This window comes from Neodiprion virginianus, chromosome 3 (genome assembly GCF_021901495.1).
Source record: "Neodiprion virginianus isolate iyNeoVirg1 chromosome 3, iyNeoVirg1.1, whole genome shotgun sequence".
Classification (NCBI taxonomy): domain Eukaryota; kingdom Metazoa; phylum Arthropoda; class Insecta; order Hymenoptera; family Diprionidae; genus Neodiprion; species Neodiprion virginianus.
In genome coordinates, this window is record NC_060879.1 from 32,347,715 (window position 1) to 32,365,769 (window position 18,055).

General features: G+C 37.8%; 1 protein-coding gene across 9 annotated transcripts in view; it reads right to left on the minus strand.

Annotated features, from left to right (window-relative positions):
* Nucleotides 1–333: 333 nt before the first annotated feature.
* LOC124300441 (homeobox protein extradenticle) overlaps nucleotides 334–18,055 on the minus strand; it is a 62,366-nt gene continuing 44,644 nt past the window's right edge. For 3 of the 9 annotated variants that reach the window (XM_046754555.1, XM_046754554.1, XM_046754553.1), the window contains 4 exons: nucleotides 17,683–17,818; nucleotides 16,855–16,951; nucleotides 15,752–15,939; nucleotides 10,120–12,340 (listed from right to left, as the gene is read on the minus strand). In XM_046754555.1, coding sequence (XP_046610511.1) covers nucleotides 12,212–12,340; nucleotides 15,752–15,939; nucleotides 16,855–16,951; nucleotides 17,683–17,818 — 550 coding nt within the window. In that variant the 3' untranslated portion in view covers nucleotides 10,120–12,211. Of the gene's footprint in view, nucleotides 358–6,033; nucleotides 6,068–10,119; nucleotides 13,826–15,751; nucleotides 15,983–16,854; nucleotides 16,952–17,682; nucleotides 17,819–18,055 lie in introns of those variants that run through there. The other 6 variants (XM_046754559.1, XM_046754558.1, XM_046754557.1 and 3 more) reach the window with 6 other exon arrangements.

Genomic DNA, 18,055 nt, shown 5'->3' on the forward strand with positions numbered 1-18,055 from the left:
CTGAAAATATTTATTGGTATTCAAGGTATCACCCGAGGTGGTTAGCGGTGGTCATTAGAGATGGTTGGTGGTGGTCGGAGGTGGTTAGGGGTGGTTGCAGGTGATCGAGGTGGACGAGGAGGAGGACGTCGAGGAGTAGGACGAGGATGACGAGGAGAACGAGGATTTGTGCACGGTGAGTAAAACATTTTTATAATATTTAATGGCAATTGTAATTATATTTTATTTTAAATTTTTTGAACTTGTCATGTTTACAATAAATTATTTCAATTCATTCACCGCGCAAGCCCAAATTCGGTAGCTATCAATGCGCTAATAAAATTTTTTATAATTTTCTCGAAGTCTTCTTGGTCAAATCTGTCAACAGAAAAGTTATATAAATCCTTACACAATATTTTTGATGTGTTCTATATTTTTACTGAATATGTTTATCAGTATTCGGGGAATAATCCAAGGTGGTTCGCGATGGTCGTTGGAGGTGGTTGGCGGTGGTGAGGCAGTCTGGGATGATGGGGTAGTGGGGTGTTGGGGTGGTGGGGTGTTGAAGTGGTGTGGCTTACCCTACCCTACCCTAGCCTAGCCTACCCTACCCTTCCCTTTCCGCCCCTACCCTCCTCCAATGCTCCTACTTCTACGTCAATCTTACTCCTACTTCTACTACGATCTTACTCCAACTCCTGATCCTACTCCTATTCCTACTCTCACTCTTGAACCTACTCCTGATCCTACTTCTAATCCAACTCCTACTCCTATTTCTGAATATTAATGTTATAGGATGTATAGACTGCGTGTCGAACTGAATCCTATATGGAAACAAACAATTCTTTTATTGTCATATTATAGCCGATTATAGTAGATAATCTAGTATGTTTCCTGGAAAATTATAAAATTTATAGTTTGCATCACGTATTAATCATAAATGAATCATATATATCAATGTCGTACATGGACCGCATATACATTTATACTTTTTGGTCTCTGCATCATTATTTAATCTGGTCTATTTGTGTTCATGATCTATGTATACATTCTTCTCTCAGGTACCTATACTTTAATTAAATCACTGTTTTGCTACGACTTTTGAAAGATATTTATTCTCATCATTAGTTTATTGTATCGCCGACAAGTCGGTAAGTACACTCAGGCCAAGTACTGGCTTGGAATTACCATTGCGATGACTGTGTTACTCAGAAGGTGAATGCAGCCAGCATTTTGTCGAAATCGGAAACTCTCTGATGTTCTGCGATAAGTTCTCATCTCTACCGTTGGAATATCTCACGGATCAATTTTCAGTTGTCACATCTAAGCCAACGAGGGCAACTGTACCTATAGTTTTTATCCAATGGTAAGGCTGACCCCTCTGTATTTTTGGCGAAAATTTCCGCGATTTTGAAAAGTGCCGGAATAGATTCTTTCATGCACTATTCCGACGTAATTTTGCGAGAGAAATCGAATGGGCGCAGTTCCAATACGCTGCGATCAACGCATCGAAAGTTGCAGCCAAAAAACAAAACATGTGATTATATGAATCCTTACGTAATGTTTTTGATGTGTTCTTATACTGAAAATATTTATTGCTATTCCAGGTACAACCCGAGGTGGTTATCGGTGGTTGTTCGAGGTGGTTCGCGATTGTTGGAGGTGGTCGGAGGTGGACGAGGAGGAGGACGAACGGAACTGAGTCTCAAAGCCCTGTTGACATAAAAGCAGCTATTCGATAGAAATTATAGTTTATAGTTTACACAGCCCATTACATGATATTTCATTATAAATACATATGTTTCAATGTATTTAGGAATAATTTATCAAATATACAGAGGTCATGTGCAAATAATAAATGAATTGATTCGACCGCAGTTTGATGTATTCATTAGAGCTTTGACAATAAATTTAAGCTTTGTGACTTCTTTTATTTTATTATGGATAATCAAAAACATTTCCGACTATTCGTGCTGTGGAAGCATGGGGATTAAGCCAAATGTAGCAAAAGATTAGAAACAGTGTATGTAGAGTACGGGTACTTTTCTAATAATGCAAATAGAACAGAATACCACGCCTTGCGAATTAGCTTTCCAGACAGAGATGAATGATGAATTTTAAGGACTGCATTATCGTTGTTGAATACTCTATGCCTCATGGGAAAAGAAAATCTGCAAAGATAAAATTGATGCACCGGATCATCGTCGACTTTAACTTTTGAAATGTCCTACCATTTTCGAACGCCTCCTACCTCCCCCTGCCACCTCCGACCATCAATGGCCACTTTCGACCACCCCCTATCACCTTCTGCCAGCGCCGACCACCTCCTACCATTTCCAAACACCTCCAACCATCCTATTTACCTATATTACTAGATTAGCTATGATGTGAAAAGAGAAGAATTATTCATTTCGAAATGGGATTCTATTCGACGCGCGCTCGATGTATTCCATAACATTAGTATTCATAATTATTCCAACAACTTTTCATTTGCTCTCTCGATCTTGAATTTTCATAGGCATAGAATCGAAACGCTGTTTTAGCTGGTCGCAAGTGAAGCATCTGCGTTGGGTGGAGGAGCGGAATTGTTTTTCGAAAAGTATTCGGATGGAAAAAAATTCAGAGTAACTGCAATACATAACGGATGCGCTAATTCTGAACGAGATGAAATGGATGCTTCGTATATGAGACAGTATTTAACGCTGCGTAGTGATTTAAAGACCTAGAAAGGTGATAGGGAGAGAAAGAACGACGCTTCTCAACACTTCGAGTGTATTTTAACACACATTTGAAAGATACGAGCGAAATTTTTCATCATCCAACTGTCGCAGAACGGCAGCGTTATTAGCTGACCCGTTCACTGTGGAATATATCTTCAGTCAACGGCTGACCATCGGAGGGCCTGGCCGCTTGAGTCTGAAATCGGCAGGAGAGATGAAGTGTGTATTTCTTGTATGAAACGTGAAAACTAAAAGCATTATACATCATATCGTATCATCATACATCGTACATCATACATCATCATACATAGTATTAGAGTTTAATACCAAAGTTTGGATGTCGGATGTTCAGAAAGTGACGTCACCAATTCAAAATCAGCTAGCCGAATTCCTCAGTCTGGAAACAACCGCGCAGTAGAGCGGACGGGTGAGAGTCGCGCTCCGCAAATTTCTAGTACCGGGTTCTCAACCTCCCGGATCTCGCGCTTCGGGTCCGCTACGCGGTGAAACTCGACTTCCAGGATAAGCGCTCCGTGGTTCCTGGTTCATGTTTACAATAAATTATTTCAATTCGTTTTTCGCGCAGTCCCAAATTCGGTAGCTGTCAGTCCGCTAATAAAATTTCTCGACTTCCAGGATAAGCGCTCCGTGGTTCCTGGTTCATGTTTACAATAAATTATTTCAATTCGTTTTTCGCGCAATCCCAAATTCGGTAGCTGTCAGTCCGCTAATAAAATTTCTCGACTTCCAGGATAAGCGCTCCGTGGTTCCTCGTTCATGTTTACAATAAATTATTTCAATTCGTTTTTCGCGCAATCCCAAATTCGGTAGCTGTCAGTCCGCTAATAAAATTTCTCGACTTCCAGGATAAGCGCTCCGTGGTTCCTCGTTCATGTTTACAATAAATTATTTCAATTCGTTTTTCGCGCAATCCCAAATTCGGTAGCTGTCAGTCCGCTAATAAAATTTCTCGACTTCCAGGATAAGCGCTCCGTGGTTCCTCGTTCATGTTTACAATAAATTATTTCAATTCGTTTTTCGCGCAATCCCAAATTCGGTAGCTGTCAGTCCGCTAATAAAATTTCTCGACTTCCAGGATAAGCGCTCCGTGGTTCCTCGTTCATGTTTACAATAAATTATTTCAATTCGTTTTTCGCGCAATCCCAAATTCGGTAGCTGTCAGTCCGCTAATAAAATTTCTCGACTTCCAGGATAAGCGCTCCGTGGTTCCTGGTTCATGTTTACAATAAATTATTTCAATTCGTTTTTCACGCAGTCCCAAATTCGGTAGCTGTCAGTCCGCTAATAAAATTTCTCGACTTCCAGGATAAGCGCTCCGTGGTTCCTCGTTCATGTTTACAATAAATTATTTCAATTCGTTTTTCGCGCAACCCCAAATTCGGTAGCTGTCAGTCCGCTAATAAAATTTCTCGACTTCCAGGATAAGCGCTCCGTGGTTCCTCGTTCATGTTTACAATAAATTATTTCAATTCGTTTTTCGCGCAACCCCAAATTCGGTAGCTGTCAGTCCGCTAATAAAATTTCTCGACTTCCAGGATAAGCGCTCCGTGGTTCCTGGTTCATGTTTACAATAAATTATTTCAATTCGTTTTTCGCGCAATCCCAAATTCGGTAGCTGTCAGTCCGCTAATAAAATTTCTCGACTTCCAGGATAAGCGCTCCGTGGTTCCTCGTTCATGTTTACAATAAATTATTTCAATTCGTTTTTCGCGCAACCCCAAATTCGGTAGCTGTCAGTCCGCTAATAAAATTTCTCGACTTCCAGGATAAGCGCTCCGTGGTTCCTGGTTCATGTTTACAATAAATTATTTCAATTCGTTTTTCGCGCAATCCCAAATTCGGTAGCTGTCAGTCCGCTAATAAAATTTCTCGACTTCCAGGATAAGCGCTCCGTGGTTCCTGGTTCATGTTTACAATAAATTATTTCAATTCATTTTCCGTGCAAGCACAAGTTCAGTAGCTACGAATAAGCTTATACAATTTATTATATTATTAATTAATTATTTAATCAATGACTCAATTATATTAATCTTCACACAATATTTTCGATGTGTTCTTATACTGAAAATATTTATTACTATTCAAGGTATAACCTGAGGTGGTTGAAGGTGGTCGGAGGTCGACGAGGAGAAGGACGAGGAGGACGAGGATTTGTGCTGGGTGAGTAAAACACTTTTATAATATTTGATGGCAATTGTAATTATATTTCATCTGAAATATTACAAACTTGTCACGTTTACAATGAATTATTTCAATTCATTTTCCGTGCAAGCACAAGTTCAGTAGCTACGAATAATCTTATACAATTTATTACATTATTAATTAATTGATTAATTACATTAATCCTTACACAATATTTTTGACGTGTTCCTATACTAAAAATATTCATTACTATTCCAGGTATTACCCGAGGTGGTCGGAGGTGGACGAGCTGGACGAGGAGGAGGACCAGGTGGACGAGGAGGAGGCGGGGTGGGTCGTGGGAGAGGACCTCTCCTCTCCTCAGAGGAGGGGAGGGGGAGGGGCAGGGAAGGGGGCGCGGTGGGGGAAGGGAAGGGAAGGGAAGGGGAGGGGTGGGTGGTGGAGAGGGGGGGAGGGAGGGAGGGAGGGAGGGAAGGAGGGTGGGAGAGCGGGTGGGAGGGCGGGAGGGAGGGAGGGCGGGAGGGAGAGAGTGGAGGACGGATGTCAATGCGAGCCCGTTAGAGTTAATAGAGCACAACACCCTCCCCCCCCCCCCCCCCGTCACACCCTCCATCCCGCCCGCCCTCCCTCCCTCCCTCCCGCCCTCCCTCCCACCCGCCCCCCCCTCCCTTCCTCCCTCCCGCCCCCCTCTCCGCCACCCACCCCTTCCCGCCCCTTCCCTTCCCCCGCCCCGCCCACCTCTCCCCCTTCCCTGCCCCTCCCCCTCCCCTCCTCTGAGGAGAGGAGAGGTCCTCTCCCACGACCCACCCCACCTGCTCCTCGTCCACCTCGTCCTCCTCCTCGTCCACCTGGTCCTCCTCCTCGTCCACCTCCGACCACCTCGGGTAATACCTGGAATAGTAATGAATATTTTTAGTATAGGAACTCATCAAAAATATTGTGTAAGGATTAATGTAATTAATCAATTAATTAATAATGTAATAAATTGTATGAGATTATTCATAGCTACTGAATATGTGCTTGCACGAAAAATGAATTGAAATAATTTATTGTAAACGTGACAAGTTTGTAATATTTCAGATGAAATATAATTACAATTGCCATCAAATATTATAAAAGTGTTTTACTCACCCAGCACAAATCCTCGTCCTCCTCGTCCTCCTCCTCGTCCACCTCCGACCACCTTCAACCACCTCAGGTTATACCTTGAATAGTAATAAATATTTTCAGTATAAGAACACATCGAAAATATTGTGTAAGGATTAATATAATTGAGTCATTGATTAAACAATCAATTAAAAATATAATAAATTGTATAAGCTTATTCGTAGCTACTGAACTTGTGCTTGCACGAAAAATGAATTGAAATAATTTATTGTAAACATGAACGAGGAACCACGGAGCGCTTATCCTGGAAGTCGAGAAATTTTATTAGCGGACTGACAGCTACCGAATTTGGGATTGCGCGAAAAACGAATTGAAATAATTTATTGTAAACATGAACGAGGAACCACGGAGCGCTTATCCTGGAAGTCGAGAAATTTTATTAGCGGACTGACAGCTACCGAATTTGGGATTGCGCGAAAAACGAATTGAAATAATTTATTGTAAACATGAACGAGGAACCACGGAGCGCTTATCCTGGAAGTCGAGAAATTTTATTAGCGGACTGACAGCTACCGAATTTGGGATTGCGCGAAAAACGAATTGAAATAATTTATTGTAAACATGAACGAGGAACCACGGAGCGCTTATCCTGGAAGTCGAGAAATTTTATTAGCGGACTGACAGCTACCGAATTTGGGATTGCGCGAAAAACGAATTGAAATAATTTATTGTAAACATGAACGAGGAACCACGGAGCGCTTATCCTGGAAGTCGAGAAATTTTATTAGCGGACTGACAGCTACCGAATTTGGGATTGCGCGAAAAACGAATTGAAATAATTTATTGTAAACATGAACGAGGAACCACGGAGCGCTTATCCTGGAAGTCGAGAAATTTTATTAGCGGACTGACAGCTACCGAATTTGGGATTGCGCGAAAAACGAATTGAAATAATTTATTGTAAACATGAACCAGGAACCACGGAGCGCTTATCCTGGAAGTCGAGAAATTTTATTAGCGGACTGACAGCTACCGAATTTGGGATTGCGCGAAAAACGAATTGAAATAATTTATTGTAAACATGAACGAGGAACCACGGAGCGCTTATCCTGGAAGTCGAGAAATTTTATTAGCGGACTGACAGCTACCGAATTTGGGATTGCGCGAAAAACGAATTGAAATAATTTATTGTAAACATGAACGAGGAACCACGGAGCGCTTATCCTGGAAGTCGAGAAATTTTATTAGCGGACTGACAGCTACCGAATTTGGGATTGCGCGAAAAACGAATTGAAATAATTTATTGTAAACATGAACGAGGAACCACGGAGCGCTTATCCTGGAAGTCGAGAAATTTTATTAGCGGACTGACAGCTACCGAATTTGGGGTTGCGCGAAAAACGAATTGAAATAATTTATTGTAAACATGAACGAGGAACCACGGAGCGCTTATCCTGGAAGTCGAGAAATTTTATTAGCGGACTGACAGCTACCGAATTTGGGATTGCGCGAAAAACGAATTGAAATAATTTATTGTAAACATGAACGAGGAACCACGGAGCGCTTATCCTGGAAGTCGAGAAATTTTATTAGCGGACTGACAGCTACCGAATTTGGGATTGCGCGAAAAACGAATTGAAATAATTTATTGTAAACATGAACGAGGAACCACGGAGCGCTTATCCTGGAAGTCGAGAAATTTTATTAGCGGACTGACAGCTACCGAATTTGGGATTGCGCGAAAAACGAATTGAAATAATTTATTGTAAACATGAACCAGGAACCACGGAGCGCTTATCCTGGAAGTCGAGTTTCACCGCGTAGCGGACCCGAAGCGCGAGATCCGGGAGGTTGAGAACCCGGTACTAGAAATTTGCGGAGCGCGACTCTCACCCGTCCGCTCTACTGCGCGGTTGTTTCCAGACTGAGGAATTCGGCTAGCTGATTTTGAATTGGTGACGTCACTTTCTGAACATCCGACATCCAAACTTTGGTATTAAACTCTAATACTATGTATGATGATGTATGATGTACGATGTATGATGATACGATATGATGTATAATGCTTTTAGTTTTCACGTTTCATACAAGAAATACACACTTCATCTCTCCTGCCGATTTCAGACTCAAGCGGCCAGGCCCTCCGATGGTCAGCCGTTGACTGAAGATATATTCCACAGTGAACGGGTCAGCTAATAACGCTGCCGTTCTGCGACAGTTGGATGATGAAAAATTTCGCTCGTATCTTTCAAATGTGTGTTAAAATACACTCGAAGTGTTGAGAAGCGTCGTTCTTTCTCTCCCTATCACCTTTCTAGGTCTTTAAATCACTACGCAGCGTTAAATACTGTCTCATATACGAAGCATCCATTTCATCTCGTTCAGAATTAGCGCATCCGTTATGTATTGCAGTTACTCTGAATTTTTTTCCATCCGAATACTTTTCGAAAAACAATTCCGCTCCTCCACCCAACGCAGATGCTTCACTTGCGACCAGCTAAAACAGCGTTTCGATTCTATGCCTATGAAAATTCAAGATCGAGAGAGCAAATGAAAAGTTGTTGGAATAATTATGAATACTAATGTTATGGAATACATCGAGCGCGCGTCGAATAGAATCCCATTTCGAAATGAATAATTCTTCTATTTTCATATTATAGCCGATTATTGTAGATAATCTAGTTTGTCTCTCGGAAGGTTATAAAATTTGTAGTATTCATCACGTATTAATCGTAAATGGATCATACATATTAATGTCGTACATGGACCGCATATACATATATACTTTTTGGTCTCTGCATCATTATCATAATTGATCTATTATCTATCATTCATGATCTATGCATACATTCTTCTCTCGGGTACCTATACTTTAATTAAATCACTGTTCTGCTACGAATTTTGGAAGAAATTTATTCTCAATATCAATTTCTTGGATCGCCGACAAATCCGTAAGTACACGTAGGCTAAGTACTGCCTTGGACTTCCCATTGCGAAGATTGTGTTACTGGGAAGGTGAATGCAACCAGCATCATGTCGAATTCGGTAACTCTCTGATGTTCTGCAATAAGTTCCCAACGCTACCGTTGGAATATCTCATGGAGCGCAAGCGCACGATTTTCGGTTGTCACTTCAGAGCCCATTACGGCAACTGCCTTTATATTCTTCAACGGTTATATCAACTGAACTTACACCCTGCAATCAGATATTGCTACATGCGTAGAAACAACGGTTATTTTGTGAATGTTTTTATTTAGATTTATCGTAATGATTTTAATTGATACAATGTTTTTCTGGTATACCGTTGTGTTGTTTGCTACCATTCCAAAGTCCAGAGTTAAGAATTAGCAAAATAAGATTCTCTGTACGTAGGTACTTTCATTCAAAAACAAATTTCCAACACCTTAACTTATATTGTCCGTGCGCTATATCACATTAGTAAATTCCACCAGTATTTATGTACATTCAACACAGATTTCGTTATGGTGTCAATCTTCAATAAGTCATAGTATCACTTCGTATTCCAATACAATCATAATTCTTTACGTCATTAACACGATTGAATCAAAAAAATAACCGACTAACTTGTCATTTTGCACTCTGACATTGGAATGGTTTTAAATCGTATAGTATAATGTAAATTCCTAAATGCATTACAGCACAAATTTTTTATTGTTTATTATGCGATTCTGATGAGAAATATGAATATAATGTTTTATACGTCAATTCGTAAAGGTTATTTTTTTTTTTTTGTTTAATTTAATCTTTTTAAATGTTAGGTAGTGCGTAGTCCCAAAAGTGCACTTCAAGTGCGCGGTTGGCTCTTTTTTGTCGTATACTAGCTGTGCGGAGCGCACTTGTACTGGTCGCAAACGGCAGAAAAATCGGCTAAAGTCGACTACTTGTTAAATATCAAAAAAACAGAACAGCAATTAAAAATAGTCCGTGTATTTTATTCCGGGTATATTAATATAAGAATCATGTAACGGTATAACTCAGGACATTATATTCATTTGTAAAATTTAGTGCCAGGCTCGCGGGTTATAAAGAATAAGGCTAACCGATATAAAGGAAACTATAAACGCCAAAACAGATATATTTTTGTTAAATATACAAACAGTGAAAAAATCAAAATATTTCGTTTAATGAACTATTTAGCCGATAGTACTTCCAGCGACGTGTTATAACAGTGTTATACCTAATCGTTCGTAGTTTCTTTCTTTTTTTTTTTTTGACATTTTTCTTTCAAGTTTTATACAATTGAAGAGATATTTTACTATAATCTAAATATATCATATTCAATAATTATAATCAATTAATAATAATCAATATCGTAATGATCTCAACTAATCAATAATGCAAAAATTCATAATTATAATATATATAATGATGACCTTAACTATATAGATGCCTAAGGACTAAGTTTATGTTTAATAATAATATATAATTTTCATGTTGAAAAATCGTATACATCAGTGTTTTGCAGGGCATTGCTTCATTTGGGCAAGGGATATAGATAAATAAGAACATTGCTAGGTGGCAGGAAGAACGTTCGTCCATCTTCCCGATACCCAGCATTTATCTTTAAGCTATATTCTCCGAATTGTGGTTACATAATTTTAGTTTATTATATTTTATCGTTCGTATACTCGCACTGGGGCAAGCCTTGGATCACAGATAGTGAGGTGATCAAATTTCGATAGTTTTTCAATTTTATTTTCCTGTATCTTCTAAGGATTTCAGGGCGACAGCTCCTGAAATCAAACATCAGTTGGCCCATGTACCCCGTGTGTTATCTTATAATAAATAATATCAATAATTATTTATTTCCGAAATAACTTAAGTATTCAAATTATTATACCGATAACGACTGTAGAAAGAGACAAGGGGTTTTATACGACAGCTAACTAATGATAGGCAAGCGCAATCAAAATGAAATTTCGAAAAAGAAATCTTAATATAATAAAATATTCATTGCTGAATTACATAACGAATTTGTTTATACAACCATGCACACAATTTTCCAACATAATTTAAAGGGTGTTCAAATCTCAGTCGCATGAACGATAAGAAGACTCCAGAAATGTATTTATATTTCAGGGCAGAGAAGGAAAAGAGGTCTTCTTATGGTGCATTTGGATATTGCAGGGTAAAGTAATGATAAGTAAAATTGAAACGATGACTCATAATAATCAAACAAATTAAGCTTAAAACATAGTTCGTATAGGTGACATAACCATTCGCTAGCATACGAAATACGGTGTATAATAATACGAATTAGAAACGATTATTTCGTAATAAATTCATATCCCCTAGTATCTAACATAGTAGTAACTAATTCATACGTGATGCTCTTCATTATTGGACAAATCGATTTATGCTATCTTCCTAAAGACGATTCTATTGTATTTTCTTGTATTTGTTCAGTATATCATATGCATTAAGGCAAGATGTAGTGCAAAGGGTAAGTTAAAGTTATCATATGGTATGGAATTGTCATAGGTGTTAATTCTTTTGAAGCCATTTTCACAAAATAAACTTCTGCTTGATCTAAAACTGCAAAAATTGTAGTAAAAAGATCATGAAAGGAACTTTTCCTTTGTCAACTATTTTTTCACATATTCTTCATCTAGGAATACCGAGAGAACATACGATGTCATTTTATCTAATTTTTATTTTGAAGAATCTTAGGCAAAACACAGCGTCGGAAAGGCAGTATTATAGAAGACAACGTCATTGCACTTACAAAGTGGCAAAATTCAACTTCACTAAGAGCCGTGAAACAATTCAACGATAATACAGGACTCTTCAAGTTTCCAGTGATTCGCAAAAAAGTATACAGATTTAATCGTTCGCAAAAGAGCGTTTTTAGGAACAGGTACGGAACGGAAATGAAACACGAAAGATATTGTTTAGTGCATTACTCCGTTTAAATAACAGAGTATTACAATATTCGACACTAAACAATGAATGATACAATTCGTGTTCACCACGTGATTCTTGCATAGTCAACTTTCTGAATCAAATTTGTTACTGTTCTACTATACCATAAGCTACAGCCGGTTAATCGTACTTTAAACAAGGTTCCATTCCGTTTGAATTCTTCAAAATAATAAACACCCAATTTTTCATTATAAATATGGATACAAATTTCACCGAATTATTCAGTTTTTTTGTAGGCTTATTGAAATTCATTAGCTTTTATTGTGTGAAATCGAGAGACGGTTTATTCTCTGGACCGATTACACTCTGGGGCGTTTTTCATTTTCCCGGTCGGAATCAGAGTCCGCCGAATCGTGGAGTGGTGGAAATTCTGGAACAGCCTCGCGCTGTGGCATCCAACCTGCTCCGCCCCCAGCCATTGCCTTGCCCTGCGTGATTCGATTCATTCATTTATCCCTTAGTTACAACTGCCCCGATATTAATTTTTTTCTTCTAGTAACAAATGCCATTTTGTCAAAATTTATTGCCGAATCAGTCCCAAAATCTCTACAATAACACTATTTTAACTACAGTACGCAATCAATCTACAAGTTTTGCAAAAATTGGAAAGAAATAGCATCATTGTCTCGATCCTTCAATTTCGTTATTCAGTGAAAGCGCTTTGGGTCATTGACTCCATAAAATGATAGAACCAGATAACAAAATACTGCGAGTAGACAGTATGCATTTATCTTGATAATGCTGTTTTAAGTGTAAAGTAAGAATGACACATTTCAAATTTTCATAATTTGAGAGGCGTAATTTATATATAAGCTTTGTGAAAAATCTCTCCAAAAATAACACGAAACGTGCGTTAAATCATCTATAATTGTTGCGTGATCGAATAAATTTCGGGTGCTCATTATTTCAAATTTCTGATCAAAGAGACTAGTATCACAAATTTTGACAACGCGTCGGGTTCGAAAGAAAGCATCAAGTCCTACTTTTTGACATTGCTTTTTCAGATGAGACCATCGATTAGTCTTGGCTCTGAGTCAATTTCCCATAATAATTCGTATATATGCAGATTTATTGTTCTCATCTATAGAATCCTAATTGCCCGAGATGCAAACAGCGATCCCAGTTAACAAAACGAGTCCTCAAAATAAAACATAAACTTATAACCAATATTATACTTCTACATGCAACCATGCATGCTTACAGACACTCGATACATAATATCTAATAAACATTTATCTAAAATATTCTAATCATATCCACTGGTTAAGTATCAAAGCCATTAGCTGATATGTACAAAACCTGCTTATATAGCTGCCGCTAAATAGCTGCCTAATCCTATTTTTAATCTTAACCTAATATTCTAAATTTAAAACCCAATATTAAATTCTTATTGCACTTTGAAAGTATAATTTATCTTAAAAGGCCATCTTCGTAAGTTTGCCAAGTTATACTTTCACATATGATGGATGTGATAGGACGATTGAAATCTGTTCAAGGCCTGTACATTTCACAAAATATTGGAAGTGATTTTTTTCTCTTCAATGAACACTTAGTGGAAAGGCAACCGAAAAATTGTAACTAAATATTTAGACTAATTCGTTACAACGATACTCGCCATGTAAAGTATTCGTGAATATTATCAGGCTTCTCTAGCCGCCATAAAATAATATCGCCAACATATTGCACTTTAAAATGCACATACGTGTATTATATGTGTAAAATGTAGAACTTAGTCGCATAGGCTTCAGTTAATTGATTCAATCAAAGGCTTAAACTTGCCACCTAAAATTTCTATAATTCATACTCATTAAGTTATCTAAAGCTGACTATATTTAATTCAAACATGTGCTTGTTGCAACAGAGGAGATCCTCTTGGCGCATCTACCGTTGATTATTTAAGCTGCGTCGCATCACTGCAAAACAATTGACGAGACATCAGTCTCTCTCTATTCATTTAATTATACAAATTTTTAGTACTAATCTAGTAAAGTTGGATATATGCTAGGCTATGAACTGTGCTTGTGACAAATAATATTAATCTCTGCTTCCTTGTGCTGACTGGTATGTGAACCGAGTGACAGTGAATGAGTGTTGAGGATTTGGCAGATACAACACAGAAGAAAAAGTAATACCAAGGTTGTCAAAAGGTAAATATTACGCAAGTACGAATGTAATTCTGAGAACACTTGAAAAAATAGAGTGAAAATTCTGTGACTGAAATAAACTCAAAGTGGCTGTACAGAGGAATGTGTTTTGACCATACTTTATTTAAATGATAAATGTGAGTCACTCTTTTCGAATTTATCAATACAACCTCGTTGCAACAACCACAGTTCATTATTCTTCATGAAAGGATTTTACCCGAAGCAATTTATACTTATAAATATATAAATAATAAAATAATATTAGATCGTGTTATACTCGTTAAGGCAAGTGGCCAGATGCAAGCAATGTTAAAGAAGAAGTTAGTATTGAATTTTGCGTCTTCAAATAATGCGTATAATTGAAAAAGAATCAATGGAAATACCGAAATAACCATGGCAAGATATTCTCTATTGAATCGGCCATTTTCGACATTAAGTACGACCAGTTTTTTTTTTTTTTTTTTTTTTTTTTTTTTTTTTTTTTTTTTTTTTTTTAATAGTGCGAATCATACTTATTATTTGCCATAGCACTCAACAATCAAAAGTCTGATTCTGAGGTGAGTCAATTTCTTATTGCGCGCGCAAAATAAGAATATATTTTTAGTTGTTTTGGATCAATCGGCCAGTATTTTTATCGTATTATAAGTTGCTTTTTTTAATATACAAATAAAAGTAGTAGTTTAAGAGAAAAAACAAAATACAGAGACTTGCTCTGGTTTTTAAGTCAATGGCGTATTGACGAGAAACCAAGGCTGTCAAGATCAAAAAATAGACACGATGCTATTTCTTATTTGCAGACACACACAAAAGCTTCGAAATTGAAGAATTTAATAAAATTAATCATTAAAAATAAAATCTTACTGGTGTGAATCCAAGTTATTATTTTTCGTTTGGTTTAAAACAGCTGCGAACCGAAATGCAAACAATTTTAATTCCTGTTCCAAGACCAAGTTTATGGCATGCATTTTAGTACCTTCATTTCAACCCCTCAGCCCCTTTAGACAAGAGCATAATTCGATTTAAATGCTAACTCGTTGTTAATATCAGAATCGCTAACTAACAACGAAAATTTTACAGTTTATAAGACAACCTTCCTTTAGTCAAATTTATCGTAATTACAAGACAATGTACTCCACCAGGTTATAAATACTGCAAAACTACATCATGCACATACAATTAAGGGACTTTACGAAAGCGTTATTTTGGCTTGAAACTTGACTCGAAACACTAACTAGAGACCGGACAAAAAGTTTGAGTAGTTTATGATAGCTGCGTCAAATGTGTTTTTCCATTTCCGCAATTTCGAGGATTACAAACACTTTTAAAAAAAGTACGTCAAAATCTAGATTTTCGTATGATCAATTTCAAAAAAGAAGAAACACGTAATATAAGACTTGGGGGAGATCAAAATAGTAAAAACTCTATCTAAATATAGTAAATTTTTTTACCCATGTCAATACTCCATATTTCTTCTCCATATTTTAAAAGGTATCAAGATATTAATTTTTCGGAAATGTGAAAAGCCAACAAAGTAAATCGAACAAGCGAAAGCCCCGTTGATTCTAGGAGTGCAAATAGCGTGCAAACGGCGTGATTAACCAAGCTATTACGTATTGTTAATAAGTACAAGAGTTTAATTCTTGCCAAGTCATACTTTATAGGCATAGATATACGAACGTATCAGTTCTTCCATACCTGGTGCATGGGATCATAGCCCATCGATCCGTCGTTGTACGGTTGAGAGCCGTAGTCGCTACCGTTAATGCCCATGCCATATCCAGCCATATCTTGTGGACCTCCGGGTGGTGCAGGTGACATCATTGGTGTCGGTGTACCTTGGCTCGCTCCACCCATGCTGTACGGCGATGCTCCTGCAAAAGCTGCTGTAGAAACAATCGCGGTGCATAGAGGATTCGATGGTTTAATCTATCGAGAAAATAAAACAATTGGAGGTAATAATATAAATGGCTAGCAGGTATGGTTCACCCTTCAGATATACCGACAGGGAATCGTATCAACATTATTTTTGCCTTTTTAAAATCGTATTTGTCCTTGAATCAATCTTGCACATTGTAACATGCCTGTCACCTCCAATGGTTTATTTTCTTTTTCAGAATTCATTTATAATTTTCCCTTAGTTGTATAATAATCGTTAAAAAATATTGATCAGGCCGATTTGTTGGGAACCTTGTACTCGAAAATTGATAGAGTGAGAAATGGATGTAGCGGCGTTTCAAAGGAAGCGAACAAGCGCAAATGTTATTCAGAATTTACTTCTTTATTGCCCAGAGGGTAACTGGAACTACCGGGATTGCGTTAAAAAAAACTCCATAAATTTTCAAATACATAGAGTTCGAACGCCGTGGTGCGATCAAAACTTGTTTCAACAAAACTTTACCGAGTCTTCTAGAAACTTTCTCGGGATCGTTTATAACTTCGGCTCTCTTGTCACGAGTACACCGAAATCTCGTCGGAATTTACCACGCGTGGATTAAATGGATTATACATATACGCCAATTTTTGCCGTTTCGTTTACTACACACTAGAAATATTGTATAGATCTTTAAAATAACAAGACATTGGTTCCTAACAATTCTGCCGATCGATATAAAATCGGAGAAATAAAAATCAATGTATACACGGCTTGAAAATTCAGAACTGCCATCTTTGATCGCAACTTTTTTTTTTTACCTAACCACAGTTAACGATCGGTATATGTCGCAACGATTGTATTACTAACCTTTGATTCGACACTTTTCCCAAAGTATACTGATTAACAAATATTCAAATCGACTTACCAGCGGCTTTTTTGGCAGCGTAAAGGTTCGCTTCCTCTTGCGCCTTGCCAATATTCTTCTTGTATCGTATCCTTTTGTTGCCGAACCAATTAGACACCTGAGATACGAAAACAATACATGATTCAAGTCCGACAAGCGATTATATAGAATTGGGTTTATGATACGTAAACTTGTATTTAATGAAATGTTCCGAACAAACACTGAGCGGTGGAGTAAACCCGAAAAGACGATACAGGCATTGCGTAATTCGTATGTACAGTATATAATTTTATCGTCGCGTCAGCGGCCCTATTCCTTGATCGTAACGAGAGATAAAACAAAAGTCTCGAGAGCGGTTGTCAGGCGGTGCCTTGATGAAAATGTCTTATCTCGTGAAACGTCTTTGCCTTGCGAAATTCAGAGATTTCCACTTTTCATAGATTCGCATTTCGGTGGATTTTTTCTTCTTCAGATGGTTAATATACACCGAGGAACGACGCCAATCGAGGAACCGTTACTTCACTATTTTTTTGGTCGTAATAATATTTGTTCTCATGTACGTAATATCTGTACATTTTGTTTATTTAATGCGACACGTAACTACAAAAATGCAATTCTCTGGCTTCACTTCAATATACTGGTCTAAACGATTGAACTGAATGCAACAATATGTAAGATAATTCATCATTTCGCAATGCGATGTGTCAGTAATTGTTCATTAGATGGTTAAAAAATTTGCAATATAACACGCTGTCTGGCGAAATGAAAATATCTTGAAGCCTGCACGAATGTGTACTTCGTAAATGCATCAAGACTTTTGAAGTGAAAAATTGTTCGACAGTCACTCACCTGACTAACCGTAATGCCACACTTTCGCGCCAATTCTTCCTTGGCTTCTTCGCTGGGATAAGGATTGCTCAGGTGTGAGTAAAAGTATTCGTTCAGAATCTCGGAGGCTTGTTTGCTGAAGTTCCGCCGCTTGCGTCTGGTCAATTGGAACGAACGTAAATAAGATTATTCGTCGAAAGATTTATACGAACGTCGTAATTCTCCGCTTGGCAGATCAAGCTGTTGAACTTTTCGACCGACAGACAGCGAAATACGATTTTACAAATTTTCACGTCGTTGACGCAAGATATATAATAGATTTGCTCCGGCTAATCTTGGCGACTAATTATATACACATATTTAAATACCTAGGATTGAGGTGAGCTGAAAATTA